The sequence below is a fragment of the Panicum hallii genome, chromosome 9 (genome assembly GCF_002211085.1).
Source record: "Panicum hallii strain FIL2 chromosome 9, PHallii_v3.1, whole genome shotgun sequence".
Lineage (NCBI taxonomy): Eukaryota > Viridiplantae > Streptophyta > Magnoliopsida > Poales > Poaceae > Panicum > Panicum hallii.
This window is the reverse complement of record NC_038050.1, coordinates 4,303,263-4,327,383: the sequence shown is the minus strand read 5'-3', so window position 1 is coordinate 4,327,383 and position 24,121 is coordinate 4,303,263. Positions and strand designations below refer to the sequence as shown.

At 49.4% G+C, this 24,121-nt stretch overlaps 4 protein-coding genes across 4 annotated transcripts; 3 read left to right on the top strand and 1 right to left on the bottom strand.

The window, feature by feature from the left end:
* Nucleotides 1–2,573: 2,573 nt before the first annotated feature.
* LOC112875427 lies at nucleotides 2,574–3,389 on the top strand. Its single transcript, XM_025939277.1, has 2 exons — nucleotides 2,574–2,725; nucleotides 2,838–3,389. The coding sequence occupies exon 2, from the start codon at nucleotides 2,861–2,863 to the stop codon at nucleotides 3,209–3,211; it is 351 nt and encodes a 116-aa protein (XP_025795062.1). The 5' UTR covers nucleotides 2,574–2,725; nucleotides 2,838–2,860; the 3' UTR covers nucleotides 3,212–3,389.
* A 165-nt stretch (nucleotides 3,390–3,554) lies between these two features.
* Nucleotides 3,555–7,842, bottom strand: LOC112875426 (transmembrane protein 147). Its single transcript, XM_025939276.1, has 7 exons — nucleotides 7,671–7,842; nucleotides 6,800–6,869; nucleotides 5,678–5,737; nucleotides 5,472–5,586; nucleotides 4,963–5,078; nucleotides 4,720–4,844; nucleotides 3,555–3,957 (listed from the first exon to the last, which is right to left on the bottom strand). Exons 1-7 carry the CDS (start codon nucleotides 7,745–7,747, stop codon nucleotides 3,837–3,839), a joined length of 684 nt encoding a protein of 227 aa, XP_025795061.1. The 5' UTR covers nucleotides 7,748–7,842; the 3' UTR covers nucleotides 3,555–3,836.
* A 4,435-nt stretch (nucleotides 7,843–12,277) lies between these two features.
* On the top strand, nucleotides 12,278–17,328 carry LOC112876914 (probable transcription factor GLK2). The gene is made up of 6 exons (XM_025941093.1): nucleotides 12,278–12,990; nucleotides 13,173–13,249; nucleotides 13,630–13,678; nucleotides 13,789–14,068; nucleotides 16,511–16,619; nucleotides 16,955–17,328. The coding sequence occupies exons 1-6, from the start codon at nucleotides 12,582–12,584 to the stop codon at nucleotides 17,174–17,176; spliced, it is 1,146 nt and encodes a 381-aa protein (XP_025796878.1). The 5' UTR covers nucleotides 12,278–12,581; the 3' UTR covers nucleotides 17,177–17,328.
* A 3,419-nt stretch (nucleotides 17,329–20,747) lies between these two features.
* LOC112876902 lies at nucleotides 20,748–23,953 on the top strand. The gene has a single exon (XM_025941081.1). It carries the CDS (start codon nucleotides 20,748–20,750, stop codon nucleotides 23,634–23,636), a length of 2,889 nt encoding a protein of 962 aa, XP_025796866.1. The 3' UTR covers nucleotides 23,637–23,953.
* Nucleotides 23,954–24,121: the final 168 nt, after the last annotated feature.

The window sequence follows — 24,121 nt, the reverse complement described above, 5'->3', positions numbered from 1 at the left end:
TCCAGCGCCAACCAAGCAGAAGCAGTCAACGATCGTTGTCAAATTGTATCTTGCCACGCCACCTGCTGCCTGAAGTGGCTGTCCCAGTGAACGCGTGACACTGGCGATACAATTTGGATTTGTTATCTTGCCAACCAACTCCATACTAGTGAACGCTTGACATTGTCAAAGTGTATCTTGCGCTTGCACTTGTATGGAGTGAAGTGACTCGAGCATGGGCTGCAGCCCCAACTTCGTCCAGAATTTTGACTTCGTTTTCCACAACAGAAATGTCCTCTTTCGGAAACAAAAGGTCAAATCATACGTGACGCGAAGAAAACCACAGCGTTTGTTCGACTCTCACCCTGCGATCCAAGTCAAACGGGCGACTTAGTTGCTCAAGCATACGGATCGAAACACCTGGAGATGCAACAGGTACAAACCTAATGTCGTGTCAGGATTTTTTTCTAAAAAAAAAAGTTGCTCGTCGCCAAGACTAGCATAACAAGAATACAAAGGGAAAGGTCCAAAATCTAGTGGAAGACCATCATACCGATAACCACTGTTCCATCCGACTCCGATGTAAACCTTCCCCATGTCCAGTCTCGATCGCCCACCACCGTGCCGGGCCAGCCTCACCCACCATGTCTCGACTCCTTTGGTAAAAAGCACCCGTGTCACCGAGTGCTCGCTCTCGAAATATCATGCGCGCGAATGCGACTACGTGGTCATGATGGTATCGTATACGCCGATCCAAATATCCCGGTCACTCCCAGCGTTCGTACTCATGGCGCCGCCAGGTCCACCGTGTCCATTCCGCGGCTTGCTGCCGGCGCTCATGAATGCGCTGTCAGGAGCCGACGAGCCCCGCCCCCCTCGCCGGTGAGGAAAGCGATTGGCCGGGGAGGCGACGCCGGCCTGGGGCGCCCCGTGGGGGAGTGTGGACGACCTGTCTATCATGGCGGTGCGTCGTACAGCTAGCGCTCGTGCATGTTCCTGTGCCCTTGGAAAATCCTGCGCGCCTCCGGCGGTTAATCGCTGGAGCGTGTTGGCGTGTTGCCCATCTACCTGGGAGAGAACGAAGCGCCTGACCCCACGGTGGGCGGCGGCAGGCGAACGCAACGGTCGGGGGCGAGACTCGAGAGGTGTGTGCTGGCGGGCGTCGCGCGAACGCGGTCACCGCATGGCTGGGCCGGATCTCGCGCGCACAGCCAGTTTCTCTCGGTTGTGTTGGCGGCAGCCTGTGGGCCTCTTTTGGGCTTTCTGACATGTCAGTTGGTTAGGCCCGTCGACCGTTGCACATTCGGCGGATTGTTGGGTCAGGCTTCTTTCATCTCTGCAGCGGCGGTAGGGAGTACTCGGGCTGCATCTTTTTGAAGGACTAACCTGAGCCATTGGGGTCCCACCGACCCATCAGCCATCACAACAAGACTGCAAAATCCGCTTGACTGGCGACGGGACGGACAAGAGGAAAAAGGTGACGCGGAGAGGGATGTCGAGAGATTGGTCATGCAGTGCGGGTGTACAGCTAACGGCTAACGCTCGTACAAATTTTAAAGAAAATTCACTACCGCCCCCCACACACACTCTCTCTCTATATATATATATATGAAAAATTTATTCTACATGTGCATATATATATATGACAAGTTTTATCTACACTCGCTTGCAGCTACTCTCACTATCAGTATACTACCGTGCGTATATCCACGTACTCATTTATCACTCTGAGTATGTTTATAGACTAATTCTAAGATACTTACGTACGAAAAATTTCAAAAGCATCCCTACTTTTTAAATATATCGTGATTATATATCAGTACTAGTATATAGTATATTCATACACTTCATGTATGGTCACATACTTTAACTATATACCATTACAGATGGTCTAGTATGAACTATGAACATATACATCTCTTACATGCCTTTCGTTGGGTCAGACACGCCCTACATCATGAGATGCATATGTAGGAGTACTTACAAGCGTGTGTAGAATAGATTTTTCACATATATATATACATACATATTTCTAAAATACTTAATGTTTCCATCTAAATTTTTAGATGATCCGCCTTGTATCCTTAACAGATGGGTCTTAGTCTATCCTGCGAGTCGGACCAGCTCTTCATCCACGACTCATCATCACGTAGATCCTTACAAATTAATGTACAGCAGCTATACGTATCCGATACTTATACCAACTTTATCTGTAGCAACGCAGGACATATTACACAAATATCGGTCATGGGGCGTCGTGTATACTGAACAGAAAAGGGTTACACGCACGATCCATTTAGAGCTGAGGATTAGAGAACGCTCTGGACACTGTAGCAGACTTCGTCCTAGAAGAATTGTACAATGTACAAAGCCCCTGGCGAACGACAGCCACAACGTAAACACAGCCGTTAGTGGTAGCGTTTCCTTGCTGGAAGCCTGCAGGCTGCAGGGACGCCTCCCAGTCCCTGCGTGTGGCGTGTGCATCCCACGGACGCCTCCGGGAAATGGAAGATGAAAACATAGACGTGTGGACCATCCCTGGCCAATCAGGATCCCTCTGGCCACCAAATGGACCTCCTCCATGTCACCACCAAGGATAAACTCCCCCTTGGCAACCGTCCATTCCCCGCCCCGCCTTATCCTCCCCTGATCTCCCGTACAAAAGCGCTATCCCTCCCGCTCCCGCCCGCCCGCTCAAGCTATCCACCACCATAGCCGCCCCGCCGCCACACTCTTCTTGCTCACGGTAAGCGTCGTTTCTTCATGCCGCATTCTTCCCCTTCTCTGCATCACAGTGCGTCCTCACCTTGCCGGTCATTACGATCCTCACCTTCTTCTCCGTTGCCGTCGAGGTGCAGGCTTTAGCCTACCGAGCGCAGGAATGGCGTCGTTCGCCGTGGCAACGATCCCGTCGCTGGCGGCCCCGGCGGCCAGGAAGAGGTCCGGCGGCGTCACCTACGTGGAGGGCATGAACGCCTACAGCGGCCTCAAGGGGCTCAACAAGGTCACCATGCTCGGGCTGCGCAAGACCGCCGACTACTCCTTCGCCAAGATCGTGGCGTCGCTCAGCCCCGCCGGCAAGACGCGGCGCGGCAGCGCGTTCGGGGCGCAGATGAACGCCGCGGGGGAGATCTTCAGGATCGCCGTCATCATGAACGGCCTCGTGCTCGTCGGCGTCGCCGTCGGGTTCGTCCTGCTCCGGGTGGAGGCCGCCGTTGAGGAGTCCGAGTAGGGATGGATGCCCGCCCGCCCTGATAGCAGCCACTCTGGCTGTCGCCTCTTACCTCATATAAGCCGTGATATATAAAACGTGATGTATGTTTTTGATTGATGAATTTTACTTCGGTATGTATCCATGACAATTGATGAATACCTTGCAAACATGTTTTCGGAGTCGAGGTCTGCAATTGCTCTCCAGGTTTCGCAACTCTCTGAATTCAGAATGCAAAAAACACCCGCGTCTTGCGAATCAGATCATGTACGACTTCATAGGAGGAGGGAGAGATGCAACCCAAGTTTTTATACTTGCATTCTGATGAGATATCTGAATTGTATGATCTATACGCTAGATGATGTGATTGAACAGGACTTAAAATGCACAGCAGGATTAAAAAAAATGTTTCAGCTCAAATGCCTAGAAGAGCATCTGTTACAGAATCACTCGTTTGAGGCATGGGTTTCTGCTCTACAGCTCACAACAGATGATTCTAAGTAAAATGTTCTATAACCGAAGACCAAGAAAAGTTTCAGCGAAGGGCTCAACTCAAAGGATCATCCTAATTCTTCTGATGTACATCAGGAGGCATCTTCAAGAGCGTCAAATCATTGGTAAAATTGACATTGGTATCGTTGACTCGTCATGTCGGTCTCTGACAAGCTGAGAACAGCTGCCAGCTGATGAAAGCCATCACAAGTGAGGAGAATAGCTCAAAGCCAACCACCTTCGGTGTCTGCCACTCCAATGATCTTCTCAAGTAACTGCAATATTTGTGAGCATGTTTAGCCCAGTGAACGATAAGCAAAACTACAAAGCACAGAACGTGCAAGCCCCAGCAAACCAAATAAGCAATCCGACCAAAAGGTGAGGAGTAAAGAATGATAGTTTCCAATCACTGATGAGTATAAAACGTGTAGTCCACCATATTGTTAACAAGAAAGAACATAACCCCCAAAGGCTAAGTTCAATTAATAAATCTACAGTTCTACACTCATATATCGTAGTTCAACAGAAAACTCAAAACACAGCTTTCGTCTGGATACTTAATTCAGACACCTTTTGGTGAACTCAGTTTGATTCACAAGTAGTAAGAGAAAGGTTCAAGGTATTCTGGGACCTTGTTGCACATAATGATGATGCATCCAACAGTCAAGAAAAATCAATACTTACAAATTATGACCTGCTGAGGGTTAAGGAAAAATCTGAATAAGGAATATATAAGAAATGTTCTGAACTGGACATCAAGTACCATGATATCTCATTGACCAGGTGTAAAGCATGGTGTTAAAGGGGTTATGAGCTCAGATAGTCTTCCCGAGTTCATACAGATCGACAGCAGCAGCAACAGAGTCTTCTAATCTCAAGTTAACACAATCACGCTAGAATAATCTACAGATATAGATAACAACAAAGGTAGACATACACACCTAAAGTTCATTATTTCTCGTAATAAATCATTTTTATTTCAGAAAAAAGGGAAAATAAGAGCATAAACAAAGTGGAGCATGATAAGGATGCTTTACCTGGTGATAGATGGCATTGTTGCCAAGAGCAAAGCACAAGCATAAATTATTGGAACCAATGTCCTAGGCTTGTTCTTCCTAAGCCACATCAATGATCCTAATGCAGCAAGGGAGAGGGTCATCACCTGTAGGAAAACACAAATCAGCAGCCATGTCAAACTATGTTAAATAAGCATCATGAGTTGTAGCACTAGGAAGTTGCTCTCTTCAAAACAAGGAATCTGACACTATCGGGTGGCATACAAGATTAGCATTTGCTTCGATTCCTTGAAATATGTACTCCCATGTAAATTCAAGCCCTCTTGCCCCAATCCAGAGAGGTGCCAGTCGGTGCAGAACTGAATCAGCAAAAGCCCAACCTGAAAACCCCAAAACATCCAACACATCGATGATAAGTCACAACAAAGTTATCATAGCTAGGAAAAGGCTAAAACCTCTCAGTGTTCCACAATAATTATGCAGAGTACCAAACAAAAGGAGCTGATGTAAAATTTCTGGTAACCACCGTCAGCAACCAATATGTCTAAGTGAGCTTTTGTATCCAAACCAAGGCCATGTCATGGAAAACTAATTTCAGCACAATTCAAGATGGCAGATGTAGAAAAGGCTAAGCAGATATTTTTTAGCACATAGTATGCAAGGGAAAATAGGAAAGGCACACAATGGAGATGCAAAAACTAGATGAAAGAACAAATGTCCCCATGGACACAGTTTGACAATTTGATACGACTCAGTGAGAACTCTGTACTTACCAAGACCAACAGCCTGGAACTTATGATTCTGAGAGATGTTCCTGTGAGTCAACTGTGTCAAAGCAAAATATAGTCCAGCTACATCTATGAACCCAATAAAAACTTTCATTAACTCCTGCAAATTGAAATAACAGGATATATTAGAGGACACCAAGAACATGGTATCAAAGTATATTTTGTGTGCCAAGGAAGTGCAGCAAATATACCTGATAGGGATCAAAGCTATCATTCTCAGGTACTTTGAGCAATGTTGCTAAGCAAACAAGCTGCCAAATAGGATAAATCAATGTTAGCAACCGATTAACTAACTTCGTCACTGAATTGATTATAATAGCAGGCATAGAAATAGAACAGTAAAGCAATCATCCACTGTATGTTAAGAACAAAAACTTCAAACAATTTAACTTGGAAACATCAGAACATTAAATGTATGAACTTGCCTGCTTAACTCTATGGAATAACAATACAAAGAAAACTGTATGACAGGGAGAAAAACCAGTTCATACCATACAGAATAAACTACATAGAATTGAACTCGAGAAATACCCAATAACTTCAAAAGCAGTCACAGAAAAAAAAATGTCTGTTATGCATCATGTTAACCCTCAAGGAAAAAGTTTGTCTCCAAAAGTCAAAAGGGCATATATGTTGCAGAATTATGTTAAACTTATTAATAAGAAAATTACTGAAAAGGGTGTCAGGTAAAATATGAACTAGAAAAGTACATACAAAGAGGCCAACATAACAAAATCAAATGGGTAACAGATCCATGAATGGTAAATGATTTAGCTTAAGAATCATGGTACACTCCAAATTTCTCATTGGGAGATATATTTCAAAGCACAACTAGGTGAACTGATAACAAAAAATTGGTCCATAGATCAAACTGACACAAAAAGAAATATAAAAAAACTAGGTAAAGCCCCTCAAATCATATAACATATGTACGACGTTTCGAGTTTTGCCACTCCGTATTAAGACGTAAGAGTAATTAAAATGTGAATACACCACAAAGATAAATCAAAGGAAAAAAGGGCTGGTATTACTATCCAGTGTCCACAGTAAAATTACTTTTTCCTTAGCTATGTTTCATCTGGCATATTTATTTTGAAGTTGAAAATGTTGAAGGTTCTAGAATAACTCCATAATCCATAATCCACAATCCACATCTACTTTTTATTTCCTTCTGGAATTCTTCATGTTATTTGGTGCCCAGATAAAGAGATATGTTTTCCCATGATTGCACCTAATTATGATTGTGCACTAGATGTAACCTCTTTGTCATTTTAAATTTCACAAGATATAAGAATCCTGGATTGTTTTCTGACCTTTACAAGCGCAGTTCCAAGATAAACAGCAGCCGCTTTTACAGAAGTGCCAATGGTATCATATTCTGACCTGCAATGAATGAATGGATAAGAATGTGTAGTCCAAGGAACCAATGGATGGAGAATGCTGTTTTGATCTATGTTCAGATAAACTAGGCCAACTAGGGTATAAATTCAGATGAAACTTAGCGAAGAATTCATCTAACTTATTTAAATGTTCCATTGATCATGGGTAGATGCTCTCATGCTCCAGTGGGTGACAGTTGTAAAATAAGCAGGGTTTAGTTGAACTGGATGTGACTGTCGCATTAGATGAGCGATGAAATATAGATCCAGTTAGTATTTACTTCGACATAGCATTAAGTTCTTGACAATCATAATATTCATGAGTCATTCCATACAGCCAGTAGCGTCATTCATATTGCTAACATGTAGCTCACCAGAGTCTTCCACTTGATCATATTCCCCACCCAACCCACGAAAAAATTGTAGGCATGAAGTTAGCTTACTTGACAGGTACAGGTAGTAAAAATGATCAGCTAACCAGCTTCGATTCGAACACCACAATCCACTCGTGACTCGGTGAATCCCAACGAACAGTGAAGCATAAGTTCGCTAGCACCACGTAACTAGTCCCATGTCAACCCAACTCGACTGAGCAAAATTCACTGCAATTGCACTGCCTAAAACCACATCCCGCAAGCCGAACCACAGCGATAACGCGCGCCATCATGCGTCCGTGCTTCTCCGTGCAGATCACGCAGCAAAGCGCCCAGATCGCTCGATACAAGCAGATCTCGCGTGTTTAGGAAACGGATCTCACAGACAGTCAGACAGAGAAGGAGAGCAAGGAAGTGGGGAAGGGATTTACAGGGGGGTGGCGGAGTAGTAGACGACATGGGGCCCGAAGGTGAGGAAGGCGCAGTTGAGGAAGTGGAACACCGTCATCTCGTCGCCGCCGCCGTCGTCTCCGGCGTCTGTGCAGCGGCGAGGCCGAGGCGCCCGAGATTGGTGAGAGACGACGAGCAGTGGGGGTAATTGGGCTCGAGTGGACGCGTCGAGCTAAGAAGTATGCCGCCGCCGGGGTATGCTGCGTGGGCTTTTTTGCACTTGCGATGGACATGGACTGATGGGCCTAAACTTGTGAAGCACTCGGCCCTTTCTTAAAAAACCACCAGAATAGTAGATACGAAAAAGAGCTTATAATCTCAAAAAAAAAACCGGACCGGACCTTTGGCTACGAAGCTGAGCTGCTGGTCACTGGTCAATTGGCATGCCACATCACTCATCACTGAATCGTATTCTTACATAAGATGCCGTGACAAGAGACCCTCTCGAGAAGGTTTAAATTTTCAAAGCTACTGTGCACGCTATTCTTCTCGAGCTCGCTGGAGAAGCGCTAATTATATGTAAAAAAATTATATAAAGTAACTTTGCAAGCCTTTTAGGAACACTAATGATCCGAGATGCAAGTACTTCTGTTTGCAGTGGATTGCAGACGGCTCAGTTACAGCCTAGCCTGTCTTGGCAAAACAGCCAGCTTTACGAAAGTGAAGTTTTGCCGATCAGTCTGCAAGGAAGAACGGTTCGTGACGTACGCGTCCTCTGCGAAACACCTGACGCGCAGCTCCTGTAGTCCTGTCCTGCGCTCGGCCGCTACTCCTTGGACGCGCGCCTGTTGTCGCGTAACCCCGACCCCAACCCAACAAAACTCCGTGGCCTTGTCACACCCGCTGCTGCTCGCCTGGCCTCAATCAGCTGACACCGGCCGGAGTTCGGCTAGCGCAGTCCCCTCAGCCTCAAACCCTGTCAGGGTACCAGCCCCAGCCACCAGCAGCGGAGAAATCATCATGGATTTCCGGGCCGTGGTCCGCCCCCAATCACCCGGCCGGCCCGACGGCATATCGTAAGCAAGCGGAGCTCGCAATGATCGCAGGGAGAAAGGCAGCGAACGGCCGTGAAACGGAACCACCTCACCTCCGGGGGCCACGGGCCACCTCGGCTGGCCGTTGGGCGCCCCCGCGCCGGGAACCGCGGCCGGACGGACGGACGAGCTGGGCCGCCGGGGCGGGGCGGCCGGTCAATCATGCGCTCCCACCGCGGCCGTGGCTAGCGCGGCGCGGCAGCTTTTGGAGGCCAGGCCACCACCACCACGTCGCGCTCGGCCAGTACGTGCCCACTGCCCGGCACCGACCACTGCGGCCACTGCGGCTTTGGAAGAGAGGAAGGAAGGGGGGGATCACTTCACAGTTCACACAGGGCAATGCAGGGCGGAGACCACACGGGGCTCCTAGTCCTAGGCGAGGTCCACGCACGCCACCGAGTACGCGCAGGCGGCGCGCACGGCGCGAATAATTGGGACCTGGGAGACGAACGCAACATATAGTGCAGGGCGTGTATTGTTACTTCCCTGGGAGCCTTGCATTGCAAGGGTGACGATCTCAGGTTTCTAGTGCACGATCGACACGAGACGATCACCATGCATTCATGCGAGCAGGAGTGAACAATGGGCTGGCCGGCTGGGCATACGCAGAGGCGCAGAGTCTCGAATTGATCAGTGGAGTCACACACGAGCGGCACTCTCTGATTCCGGTGCTCCCACTACCAAGGGGCACTTATTTTGCACTGCAAGTGCCCAACTCAGCACACTTGCTATCATTGCCTCTTTGTGAACTAGACATGCATGGCCCTAGAGTCCCACGAACATGCATCGTGCATGTAGCACGCATAGGTTTTACCTTTACCTGGCTAAGAGATGGCAGCAGTCAGGCGCATAGCCCCCCCGGTTCGCTGTGGCGCTTTTCAGTACCGACTTTTGACTGCTCGGAACAATGCCGTTTGCCCCCGGGCAACATGCTCATTCGCACGCAGTGAACACGTACCACTACACCACCAGTACGAACGTATTCCTCGAGACGACATGCCAGCAGCGTAGACTGGAAAGTACAGTACACTCGACACTACTCCACTGCTACTACCAGCAGGCAGCAAACAAGCAGGCAGGCAGGGCTACTACCGACTCGTAACACCGAGTAAAGAAATCCCGGCCGGCGTACCCGCGGCGCCCCGGACCAAGATCGCGGCACGCACATACCAACACCGCGCGCACAGGCGCATGCATGCGGCTCGAGCTAGTAGCCGCACTACCATTAACGCTCGCAGTACGTGCACGGGGCCCCGTGCGAGCAGGCGGGGCCGATAGATCCATCGAAAAGCCACGCCAACTTTTGCGCGAGGAACACGCCGCGTTAGGCGCTGACCCGGATTAAACAACGGGGATCAAAATTCCCCCTCGCCCGGCCCCCCATTTGTTTAGCCGCCTCGAGAAGTTCCTCCCGCTTGTTGCCACCTCCCCGGCCGCGCGCGCGCGTGCCACCGCGCTACGGCCCAGCGCGGCGCGCGCGCGGCGGTCGGGAGAATCGCCGTACGCCGGGCGCCTCTTTTCGCCTTGGTGCCGGCCGCGAGGGCTGGCAGTCCTTGTTGTTCTCTTCCGCTGGTGCTTTCCGGGGGGCGGCCGGGTTTGCTTATTGGGGGCTGGTTGGGTGATTAGATTAGGTTATGTGAAGACGACGAGATTGGAATGTAGGGGCCGTACTTTTGCCTCCCTAGCCCTCCCCTTGTTTAGATACGCTCACTCATTCCCCTGAGCGATCGACCGGCCGTGGATGGAGTATATATTATCGATCCCTCGCGCTCACGTGACTGCCACACGTGCGTGCTGAATCGGCAGAGCGGATTGCTCGCCGCCGGCCGGCCATGACATCTTCAGGTGCACAGTTCACAAACGCATGCAATTTTTCTTCAAAGAAAAAAAAACAAACGCATGCAATCCTCGGGCGGTGTTTAGATTCTCCAAAATCCAAATACGGCATCTTTCGCACTTTCAACAGTCGGCAAATCAAACCGCCGCATCCGGTATTCCTGTCGGTTTAGTAGGCCTCTCGAGCGTCGAACCTCCAAAAGCATACGGCCTTTGCTTGCTGAGCGAGCGAGCTAGGTGAAGGAGCGAGGATGGACAACTACACCTTATCGTCCTGCGACCTATGGCTAGCTGCTACACCACAAGCAACAACTCTCCTCTCGTGTCACTCTCCAAGTCTCCATCCCTCTCGCTCTGGCTCTCGCTCGTACCAGCAGCAGCGCAGCGCGCGGCGGATCGGAGTGCTCCGCGTCGTGCCGTCGCATTCCACCACATTCACTACGCCCTGCAGCCGGCCGGCCGCCCGGGGCGGCAGCAGCGGGGAGCGGGCAGCGGCCACGGCGGACGGGAACGAGAGGGCCCTTTTCCCTTTCATGAATATGGAAAGATCCCCGGCCGGCGCCCTCGCCCGGGACGCCCGCCCGGGGGCTCATTACGCCTCTGCTATTTGAAAACGTGCACCCCCAAGGCCCCAAAGAGGCCGCCGATCTTCAGCGCGGTTTTACACCTTCTCCCTCGGTCCTGCACTGCAGCTAGCTTGCAGATCATTCAGAGATCTACCAAAAGGCTAGACCTATCTTTGCAGCGCAATGGGTGTTGGCTTGGAATGGTGTCAGACCCTACTACCGTACCATGTGTTACCTTGTGGTTCGCACTGGCTCTGGCTCCTTCACCAGTCACCAGCAGATAAGACCATCTCGGCTCGTCAATAGTGCTAGGCAATCTCTAAATCATCCATCTACTGTTGGGTTTTGGCTGAATAAAGCATATGTGATAGCCCCATATATGTAGTACTAGCTATAGGATCTCCATCCAAAACCACACTAAATAAGTAAATATACACTGGCAGGACTGTGTGAAGGCCAGAATTGGAGCCCACACGACAGGACACACTTATCTGTTGTGTTTTATTGTCCTAGCATATATAGTGTTTATCTCCTGGACTTTGACCGCTAACGTCTACAAAAGTGATGAGTACTATTTACCTTCATCCCATGAAGATTACTGTAGTAAATTTGGCATCAGATAAAATTAAAGAAATGACCTACTACATATCATTCACATTATTTAACACCATTGCTAACATAAAATAAGCTGTTTTAATTTCATGAGAAAAAGACATTCTCTTCTCCCACCTCCATTCAGCTGCAGGTAGAGTATAAATAAAGTAATCCATCCACCTGAAAACATCATGGTACGAGAGAGACGAGCTACGTTTTGAACATTCACCGCACACCACTACAGTTCATACGTTCCCGTGTCAGATTGCACATGAACGAAGCAGGCCAGGAACAGCGACTGTAGCGCCATTATGGCCTTCAAGTACCACCAGTACCTTCAGCTTATACGCCCTGCCCCTCCAAAGCTTACATACTGCACCAGTTCACCCTTCTTTAAGCAGCATTCCCAAGGGACCAAATCATACACCACTCATGACCTAATCACCACATCTTCTTTTGCCCCTCATCACTACCCCCCAGGCTCTCCTCCTTTCCCCCCTCTCTCTCTCTCGCTCCTTTTCACTTGCCACTTTGCTCAAATCCACCACTACCCCCACACCTCTCTCTTTCTCTTTCTCAGTGACTGTACCACTGACCTGACTTTGCCATCTCTCTCCTCGTCTCCTTTCCTCTCTCTCTTTCTACCATCTTCTTTCCTCTTCTTTGATCACCGGGCGGACCACCGCTGATATAGCTCCTTCCTACCCTCCATGGCCTCGGCTTGATTCAAGAAGTATATGATCGCCTGATCCCAAGTAGTAGTGGATTGGCTAGGAGTTTTTGGAGTCCGTCCTCCATTCCATTTGATCGCTGAGGTTGAGCTGCAAGGCTGTGACCTTTTCCATTGCTTGATCCTCCTCCAATGCTGCAAAGGAACCTGCCGAATCTCTCCCTCCGGATAAGCCCGCCAGCCTCCTCGTCGGCCGCTGCTAGTGACGCGCCAGCTCTGGCGAAGCCTCCGTCGCCAGAACCAAGCACGGCGTCGTACGCTGATGAAGGAAGCGGCGAGGTAGGGTTCTTCGCAAACCCTAGCCCCGGCGCGGAGCCCCCGGGCCTCAGTCTGGGGCTCGGCACGCCGGCGCACGGCGGCAACGCGGCCGGGCGCCGAGGCCACCTCGAGCCGCAGGGATGCGCGTTCAAGCGCGCGGCCACCAGGGCGTCCCTGCCGGCAGGCGGATCGAAGCGGAGATCCCGGGCGCCGCGGATGCGCTGGACCACCGCGCTCCACGCGCGCTTCGTGCACGCCGTTGAGCTCCTCGGCGGCCATGAGAGTAAGCTCGTATACCATTCGCGCCACGGATTAATTCGCATGATCTGATGAGATGCTTGCATTATTCCCCCTTTGCTTATTCCGCGTCATCTTATTGTTCATTCATGCTCAATTCTCTGACGATCTTTCTGGCGCGCGCGCGATCCGTCCTTGTGGCGGCCGCCCGTCCCTGACTGCCGGCAGGAGCGACTCCGAAGTCGGTGCTGGAGCTGATGAACGTCAAGGATCTGACGCTGGCGCATGTCAAGAGCCACCTTCAGGTACGTGCAGAAAGACAACTAGAAAAAACGAATGGCACATACAGGATAGGATAATGAGCTACCACCAGGAGTACACTGATACACAAGCGCGGAAAGAGAACATCGTGAATCTTGCTGCATGAGCGAGGGCTCCTTTTGTTTTTTTCACCACTTTTATGGGTGTTCTTACTATTGGTAATAAACTACTTTGTCACTGGTGAATCTTGGTCGTCAAATGCTACGTGACAAACGAACGGCATCTAGCTTGGCCGCAATGGAAGGAGGACAAGACACACATGATACTTTCACCGTGCACACTTCTTCGCACACACGCGACACAACAAACTAACCAGGTCATCATGGTAACTAATCTGTTTTAATTTCCCGCCCTTGATTTGCAGATGTATAGGACAGTGAAGAGCACAGACAGATCGTTACACATCGCCACAGGTATGTAGTAGCTCAAAGCTAACGCAGATCATGTGGACAACTGGACGAACGTGTAGTCCTATTTCATGCCGTGTGTGCAATGTCCGATCGATCCAGCATTGTGGTCGCAGGCGAGGCGTTGCCGCTGCAGAGGACGGCGACAGGGATGGAAGCGGCGGCGGCGGCAGGAGGAGGAGGAGGTGGTGGTGCCGCTGCCGCTGGATGTGGGGTGGTAGTGATACCAGTAGTGCCAGCAGCATGTGACGACATGGTTGGGATCTGCAGCTCTCCTTCGGCGGGCTCTGCGCCGCCTGCTGCGGCGACTACTTCCGCTGCTCACTTCCTCTGTGCGCCACCAGCAACTGCTCCACTGGCGGCAGCACCGTCACCTCCTCCACCCATTCCCCCGAGGTCTGTCTCCGCATGTCACCTTCATCACTTATCTCTGTCTGCTGCTGTTACTGCTGTCCCGGGGTTTTACAGTCGCTAGCTTCTGGTCTGACCAAGAGCTAATTGGTCCGCGTATGTTGCCTAGTTTAAATAAATTTTCTAAAAGCAGTGCATGTGCACTCACAATGCTTCAAGGATTTGTGACTTTGTTTTCCAAAAAATCTCTGGATTGAGTAGGCTCAAGTTATCCCAGTTTGCACACAAGTTCTTTATTTATCGTACTCGACTACTCGTAGGAGCGAAAATTCTTACCAATTAATTTTGCTATACCCTTCGTCAAATCACAACCTTTGATTGAACCTAGTACTAGTACTCCTATATAGCTAGCCGTAATGACAGGAGTAGGACAGTGTGCGCATGAAATGTGCTTATTTTTATTTGACAACGGCATGCATCATTTTTTTCCTTCTTTTTTTTTTTTGCCATTTGTAAATAACAAAAGGCCTGATCACCTGCTCAAGAAATGGTGGGGTTGTATAGAAGATAGAATACAGAGGCTCTTGGAGTAAGCCGAGTATATATATTTTATACTATATATAATATACTAGCTAGTAGATTGCATGTTATACTATATTACAAGAAGATGGATTCGGTTCAAAACAATACATACTATGGTATACGTGCATGTGCTTCTTCAAAGGGCCATTGCACATGCATGGACACGCTCTCGATCACATATGAAAGTTTAAGAGAGACTGGTCCTGGTCTGGTAGATCTTGATATTGATGTTATCAAGCACCTCACCATCCGTATGTGTTGGAGTATAGATACTGACCCGTTTGCCTGCAAGCTTCCAACCCCCACATTCACATCTCACTTAGAATTTGTAGGCTAAAATACATGTTATTAAGTCTTTATTTCTAGTCTAGAAACAAAAGCAAGATGCATCATCCAAATACCTTTCGGTGTACCCCGTCCCATAACTTCACCGACACAAATTCTTGGAGCTAAAATAACCAGCTTTAAAAATTTGTACAGTCAAACTCCGCCAAAAAAAAACAACTATTGCATCTACATGTTTATTTGGTCTAACAAAGGACTAACAGAAAAGGCGATTGTCAAATTTATTGGCCAGTGGTGGAACACGTGAAGAAAGTTCTCAAATAACCATTGCTTGCCGTACTGATTCTGAGAAAAATATTAAACGAATTAATATTCCATTTTATGCGTATTAAAAATCCATCGATGCTATACTTGACCTGACCAGCAGTAATATTCAGCAGTACTATGTCCTAGAGAAAAATGCCTGCTATACCCCGTGTTTTCCTGCGAGCAATATCTTGTCTCCAGCCTCCAGAGTGAACCTCAGTTCTCGACCCACCCCCTAATTTCTTATTAAAAAAAACCGGATTAGTATATACAAATATATATTTATCCCAGGCATGGACGGGGCGACAACTAGTGTTTTCGCTGTAGGCTGTAGCCCATATGTCCCCCTGCCGACCTCTTCCCCGTGTCGGTACGCATCCATGCACGCTTCTCCTTGTCCGCGTCCGCGCCATCATCACTGCATTCACGCCCCGTCCTGAAGTGCTCACCATCCCTGTCACACTCCTGGCCACACTTCTTCACTGATGCGGTCTTATGGTCACCCGTTGAGACCTATACGCGGAGTACTCCGTAGCTCAGAACGGGATCACCAGCTATCTGTGCCTGTCATTCAGCTGGACGGGATGGAACTTAGTTGATTGGAAGTTTATGAGTCTAGGTTCAGCACAAACCACACGCCTCTCGAGGCAAGAACGAAGCTGCATGCTGCTTGCTGCTGCAAAACGACAGGCAGGTGCATAGTCGCATAGACGACATGGGCCGGATCGAGGTCTCGCGCTAGTGCTGCTGTCTTGGCATTCTGGGTTACAGTATGTTCGATCAGTGCTCATCATGCATTGCAAAAACATGGATCGGTTGAGGGGCAATGGGACCGTGTTCCAGGTTAATTTGGGTGTCCGGCCTCCTAGTCATCTTCAGTGAAGCAGCCGTGGTAGGGACAAATCGAGGCACCCATATGCTACAGCAACCACAGAGCGAGCTGAGGCACCAGAGCCGGCCCTTCACTGTACATTAGCACTGGACAGCACGGAGCAAGGCTACAAGGAAATATGGAAGCTTGCTCGTGCGTGGCTGCACAATGATGATGCATACATGCATGCACGCACCCCAAAGGTTTAGAATCCGAAGTAGCATTATTATTCCGCGGCGATGCGTGCGCAGCCTTCTGTGTGTACAGTACACACCCATCTTCTGTGTGTAGCGTAACGACCTGCTGCGACTGTTAACCTGCATCTCTGACCACGGAGTAAATGGCTAACAGTGGGTTTCACTTTTTAATAGCAAGTACTACTGTACTACTGGCAACTGCACGAAACTGATAAGGAGCTCTCTGTTAATTTGTTGAGCACACAGGACTGACCACGCAGCAGGAGTGCTGCAAAAAGGTGTTGCGATTGTTGACTCGGCGCAACGGTGTCAGAGACATAATTTCTCACCACCACTGCTTCAGCATGATACTCAGGTACGTCCACACGCAGGAATTTATCTGTGTCATTTTTTTGGTAATTCCACCATGCATACAACCCACATGTGACTAGGCACCTCTTTCATTTCTGTACGCCTTATTTGCACTATACTGTTTGAGTAGGCCATGGCACTGTAGTTCACTATACTACAGATCAGGACATATATATATATAGGCATATATGGAGTATTTAAAAAGTATACTATTCCTCTGAAAAAGTATATGCCATTGCTCTGAAATTATATGGGACAGCGTCGCATTCACATGTATTCCTTTGGAGAAAAAAATGTTATATTTATTTACGCATTTTTTTCATGGTAATGTATTATCAGGCAGCTCAAGAAGAGGCAAATCATCACCTGGCTATGGGGCTGCACGCAAGTGCCGAAGCGGTCGCTACAAAATGCTCGAGCCCCGGGAGCTCTTCTTCTCCGTCCTTTGCAAGCGTGGAGCTGCTGGCAGACGACATGTACGCGCCGAGCCTGGAGATCTCCCTCGGGAGGCAGGACTGGCGCATGGAGCCTCCGGAAGAACTTAGCCTGAAATACCTGTGACACAGGGAGATGGATCTTCTTTTTGGTTTCGCTAACCGACCATTGATGGATCAACGGACCCCTGGATCGATGTTCATGAAGTAATTAAGCGCACGGATTTGATATTTGGCATGGAATGAAATCTATAAAAGTTGTGAGTGCATGGTTTGATCTCTTTTGGAAGCATGCGAATCATATGTTTTTTGGACTATAGCAAGATTTAGTTGGATGCTTATCTGTACTCCGCATGGGGTTGAAACTTGAAATACAGTAGCTTGAGATAGAACCTGGATGCGGTGCTTCCTGATCTCTCGAGGCGATTGACGGCGCTGAAGAGACGAGAGCGCAGCAGCAATACTGCGGAAAACCGTCGAGACTCGAGAGGGTATTAGCAATGGCGGCCGGAGCCTGGGACTGAGGGACGCGATGGCCGCCGGAGCAGTAACCGGCGCCAGCGGCGATCTGGAGCGCGCGCGCCGCCGGCCGTCTTTCTTTCACGGCGCGCGCGTTGCGGGTGGGGTTTCCGCTAGCAACGCCGCCAGCTCGCCATGGCGCCGTGCATCTCGCGCATGCGTTCTGGGCTTCAGGAGAGTTCTGGTGCGGATCCAGTTAGGCCCAATCAGCATGCCAGCTTGCGGCCCACCATGCTCATCGCACAGCGATTCCGGCCCACGGCAATGACATCGGTTACCAATCAAGACAACGAGCAGCAGAATCGTCCATGACAACGAGCCCACGGTAATCGCAGGACGGGCTCGGAACCGAGCTTGAATCTGCCTGCCACGGCCAACGGTGACCCCATCCCGTTTCCAATTCCCATCTTCTCCACAAAACGGCAAACGCAATCTCAAAAGAAAAAAAATCTTCTCCCCCAAACGACACCTTTTAGCGTAACTGAATATTCAGTCAGTCCCAAGAGTAAACATTTACTCCTCTGTTGCAAATTGTAGATCATTTTGACAAATCTATGCATAAATTTTGTTGTGCATTTAGATATATATTGTGTCCATATACACAGCAAATGTTATATATCTTGATTTGCAAAATGAACTACAATTTGAAACGAATGAAGTGAGCGAAGTGAGTGAGAACTAAGAAATGTGGAAAATCAAATGCATTTGACCATCCTTTTTTGCTTGAGAAAATAAAAGAAAATGCCATGGCCCATGTGAAAAAAACACAAATACAGGATCTTCCGGACCAGGAGGGTACCTGCAGACTGTTGTGGTAGCAGTAACTAATCTGCTCACCAGCAATTGCAAAATCCGTAACAACTATGAAGGATGCTGCATGCAGCATCATTTATCTCCAAAGATCGCTTGGATCCAGTACAGATTTTATTTCCAGGTGAAGGCAAGTCTGGGATATATTCTGTACACTATTTTGAGTTCGTAAATGAACACGGAAATCTACAGACGGGCAAAAATACAGCCAAAATATGTGGAGTCGCCACTAAGGAGCGTGTTTGGTTGGATGAGTTTATTATAAATCTATAAACCCATCATATGGAGGGACTTATTACAAGCTTAAAGAGGTGTTTGATTGTAGCGGCTTATAAAAAGTCTCTGCAGTTGGTAATGAACTTTCTATACCCCTCGTTAATACCCTGTAGGTGAGGGAGATAAATGTAGTGGGAGGAAAGATAGGATATTTTAGTGGGACCTATAAAAAAATAAGCCACATAAGTATTCATTGGAGGGACTTATGGGATTATGGGGCTTATGAACATAAATCTCACCTATAAACCTTTATATTTGAATAAAAAAATTTATTAGAAGTTTATCGGTGAGACTTATAATAAGTCCCACCAATCCCAACACCCTCTAAAACCTGGAATGGGACGCCCCCTCCTTCTACTTCCGTCATTCCGTGCAGCCGAGTTGGTCTGCTCCAATTAACGTGCCCTTCTGGAGGACTTTTGAAGCAGCTCTTCTAGAAGCAGTTCCAACCCTTCTGTTAGAATAGTTTTCATAACATTAATGAGGTTGCCACATAAACAATTTGGTAATATGACAACGATGAAAGAGAGAGAAAAGAAGGAAACGGTTTTCTTGATCGAGGAACCGTGTCTACACGCCCTTCGTTGTCCGACGAAAACACTATTTCGGCGAACCCCGTTTCCATCAGTGGGGCCCACGGTCCACCATCGTTGTTGCCGGCGTGGCTACTGACGAGCTGCCAGCAGTCGTAGGCTCGTAGCCGCTTGCTGCCCATGCCCCAGTGCCCGCCGTGTCCATTAGATAGGGCGTGTTTGGTTGGCTGCATGCAGCTCAACCAGCCCCGTCGGATGCAGACTCCGCGTGTTTGGTTTCCTGGTCCACCCCCTCGGCCAGGCTGCGCGCATGCAAAAGGCCCCTCTCGGCCAGGCTCTAGAGGAACGAGGGAATCGGGCATTTCCGCTGGTGCAAACGCGAGGGCGTGGGCGTACGCATGGGAGAACGTGCAGACATAAGAAATTACTTTTACGCTAAATGTGCAGGCGACCGAACAGTGTATGAACCGGACCTGTATGCATGCGTACGCAAACCAATCAAGCACCTGGCGAGCCTGGCCACAGCGGGCCTGTACGCGGCATGCGAGCCAGGCTGTGGCCATCCGCAAACCAAACGCGCCCTAGCTGTCCCGCTGCTGCGTCCGTGGCAAGCCGCTGGCCGTTGTAGCCGCTCGCCGTCTGCATCCCCGCATCCGTGCGCAGCGGTGCTACTGCATCCACGACGATTGTCATCTGCATCGCATCCGGCAGCCGCTTCAGCATTAGCCGTCCGGCTGTCACCGCCCCTCACCAAAACTACCAAGCAGCAGCAACTCAGGCGTCCACTGATCTAGCTCAAGCACAGCAATCCCTCTAGCACGGCAACATTTATTACAGATCCATTCGAAGAAACTATGCGTTGGGTAGCTTAATTTTCTAACGGAGTTTCTCGCTATATGGTTGCTATAGAAACTAGTTAACTAGCTTGCACTTCCAGAGTTAGAACTGTCTTAGAGCATCTCCAACGGATTACTGATACCTCACACACCCAAAATACCCTTTACAAATAACTACTTTTCTATTTTGTATTATTGTAATGGTTGACCATCAAAATCCAATCACCAAAATAGAGCAGAGGGATAAATTTCCTTCATTCAGGCTAGAGGGAGGTGGGTTTTGATGATTGCTAAAAAAATTTAGATATCGAGGATTGGATTGGTAATCATCCCCAATCACCAAAATATAAGTTTTTGATATTGGCCTATTAGAGAGATGGACGAGTAATTTAATGGAGATATTATTTTTTGAAACAAACTGATGGAGATGCTATTACCAAACAAACGGAGCAAATTGAAACTGGACTGGGCGCGATGAGCCGAAGAAAGTGTGGCCTGCCCCGGCTTGGCGGCTTCTTTCCGTCCCCGCGGTCTCCACATGTGACAGTGCCGTTCGAGTTGCATGAAATTACAATACCCAATTGTTACTATTCGATCCCAGACTCCTCGTGCCGGTTCGTTCTCTCCTCTCTCGCGCGACCCTCCCTCCCTCTTGTTTCAAAACAAAAAAAGACCCTCCCTCTCTCTCGCGACTCTAGTGGCGGCGCTAGGGTTGGATACTTCGATGTACCCGCAGCGGCGGGCGGCGGGCGGCGGCCGGAACGGCGACGGAACGGATGGATCGGGCGGAGGGAATCCTGATCTGGCGGCTCGGTGGCCCGGAGGCGCGGGCATTCATCTGTGGAAGCTGCTGTCCCACTGCGCCGCGCTGCTCCTGGACAAGAAGCACCACCCGCCGCGGCGGCCGCCGGGTGGGGCCGGCGCGGGGTCCCGTGGCGGGCGGCGCCGGCAGGAGAGCAAGCTGCGGGAGGCGCTGGTGAAGGCGCTGGAGGAGGCGTCAGAGGATGGGTGCCTCGCCAAGTCCCGCGACGAGGCGCTCTTCGATGGAGGGGACGCTGCGGAGGACGGGTCGGTGGGGCGGTCGCGGTCGCTGGCGAGGCTCCAGGCGCAGCGGGATTTCCTGCGCGCGACGGCGGTGGCCGCGGACCGCGCGTTCCAGTCGCCGGACGCGCTCCCCGTGCTGGTGGAGGCGCTCGCCACGTTCCTCGCCATGTACCCCAAGTACGCGTCCGCCGCGGACGTGGACCGCCTCCGCGCCGACGAGTACCCGCACCTGGACAAGGTATGCCTCGACTACTGCGGCTTCGGTCTCTTCTCCTACCTCCAGAGCTGCAACCCTGCCGACTCGTCCGCGGCGTTCACTCTCTCGGAGATCACCGCCAACCTCAGCAACCATGCGCTCTACGGCACCGCCGAGAAGGCCGAGCGCGACATCAAGACCCGCATTATGGATTACCTCAACATCCCCGAGTCCGAGTACTGCCTCGTCCTCACGGTCAGCCGTGGCTCGGCATTCCGGCTGCTCGCAGAGTGCTACCCCTTCGGCACCAACAAGCGGTTGCTCACCATGTTCGACCATGAGTCCCAGTCAGTGAATTGGATGGCGCAGGCCGCGCGGGACAAGGGAGCCAAGGCATACTCCGCCTGGTTTAAGTGGCCCACGCTCAAGATCTGCACCACCGAGCTCCGGAAGCTGATCTCCACCAAGAAGCGGCGGCGCAAGGACTCCGCAACTGGCCTTTTTGTGTTCCCTGTGCAATCCAGGGTGACGGGGGCAAAATATTCTTATCAGTGGATGGCATTGGCTCAGCAGAATCACTGGCATGTCCTGCTGGATGCTGGGGCTCTGGGGCCCAAGGACATGGACTCGCTGGGGCTGTCGCTGTTCCGGCCAGACTTCATCATAGCGTCATTTTATAGGGTGTTTGGGGCTGACCCAACTGGTTTTGGCTGCTTGCTGATCAAGAAGTCAGTAATGGCGTGCTTGCAGAGCCAGAGCAGGGATACAGGTGCGGGAATTGTGCGGATTGTGCCGGTCTTTCCGCAGTATCTTAGTGATTCAGTTGATGGGCTTGATGGTGCCCTGGATTGGCTGGAGGATGATACGAACATTCCAATTGAGGAGGGGTCAGCGTCGAACAGTCACCATGCATCCCAGTTGCCTGCATTCTCGGGCGCATATTCGTCAGCTCAGGTGAGGGAGGTGATTGAGAGTGAAATGGACCAGGACAATTCAGATAGGGATGGTGCCAGCACAATCTATGAAGAGAGTGAGAGTGCTTCTGTTGGGGAGGTGATGAAGAGCCCTGTGTTCAGTGAGGATGACTTATCTGAGAACTCCTTCTGGGTTGATTTGGGCCAGAGTCCACTTGGTTCAGACCATTCAGAGCAATCAAGCAAGGGGAAATTGGGATCTCCATTGTCAGCATCCTGGTTTTCTGGTAGGAAGAATGTGAAGAAGGCCTCACCAAAGGTGCCATCGAAGCTGGCAAGGAGCCCTTTTCATGCCAACCATGTTATATCATTCGATGCAGCTGTGAGGTCGGTATCACTAGAGTCAGGGCCTGCGAAGGTGGTTCCAGATGAATATCATTCACATAATGGCATAAAGAATTTCATTCCTGTTAGTGAGATTGAAGAAGATAAGGATGCTAAAAGAAACAAGAGGTTCGTAAAGTTTTCTCACGCCAATGGTCCCGCTGAAGGCAGTGCAGCTGCTTTTTTGGGGAGTTGTACCACCTGTGAGAACGGCTCCACTTTGGAAATTTGCTCAGAAAGTCAGGCAGAAACCAGAGAGAGTGCAATCAGAAGGGAAACTGAAGGTGACTTTCGTCTACTGGGAAGGAGGGAAGTACACAGTGGGAGATTCAATGGTGGAAGATTCTTTGGAGTAGAAGTATTGGAAAGTATGGGTCGTAAGGTTTCATTCACTATGGATGATAGTAGGCTCTGTCGTAATTCGGATGCTGGAGAAACATCTGGGTATGCAATGGCAGATGATGGCGGCGATGCATACAGTGACTATGATGAACCTCATGATGGCAGGAAAGAGCCTGAAATTATCTGCAAGCATCTTGATCATGTGAACATGCTTGGACTTCGTAAGACCACACTTAGGTTGCGATATCTGATCAATTGGTTGGTGACCTCACTATTGCAGCTCCGGTTACCTGATTCGGGGGATGGCAAGGTGGTACCCCTTGTCTATATATATGGTCCGAAGATCAGATATGATCGAGGTGCAGCAGTTGCATTCAACATAAAGGACTGCAACACTGGAACCTCACTGATCAATCCCGAAATTGTACAGAAGCTAGCAGAAAAAGAAGGCCTCTCATTGGGTGTTGGGTTTCTAAGTCATATACGCCTCACGGACAACCAGAAACATGATGCGGTTGATGTGGGGCTTAGCTCTTCCTCACCAGCAGCAAACGGTCGCCGTGAAAAGAAAAATAGCAAAAATGCTATTATTGGGACAGAAGTGGTCACTGCTTCTCTTGGGTTCCTTACAAATTTTGAGGATGTCTACAGGTTATGGGCATTTGTTGCGAAATTTCTGGACTCGTCATTTCTTGAGGAAGAGAGGCTATCATGTATGCCTGAGGATGCATAAATGTAGTATTAGAGGATTCCAGTTTATGGCTATTGCAGCTACTTCATAAATATAGAGGGAAGGAGGCGAGAGTGTAACTGAGAGGAGGATAGAAGAAGCAATATCAAGGTGCTTCTGCATATTGCTTTTGCAACCAAATATCTCTGCTTGGCATCAAAGAGCAATACTTGTTGGTAGGCATGCTGCTTTTATGTTTCTTCATTCTTCTTTTTCCCCTTTTCCTAGGCATGCTGCTTTTATGTTTGTAGATTTTTTGAGATCTATATGTACCAGCTAATTATTTTGAGGTGCATCCTTTCCATGGACTTGTTTGTAAATTGGCTCCATTGACCATGTAGTACACTCGCTCACTTGTATGATTGTTGCAACATGAATAGCATGATGATAGGTGATTCCAACACGTTTCAGTTTTGTTGTTGAATTCTCTAGTGTCTGTTGTGGTGTTGTGATGAATTCACCGATTTAAATACATGGTAATTTCAATC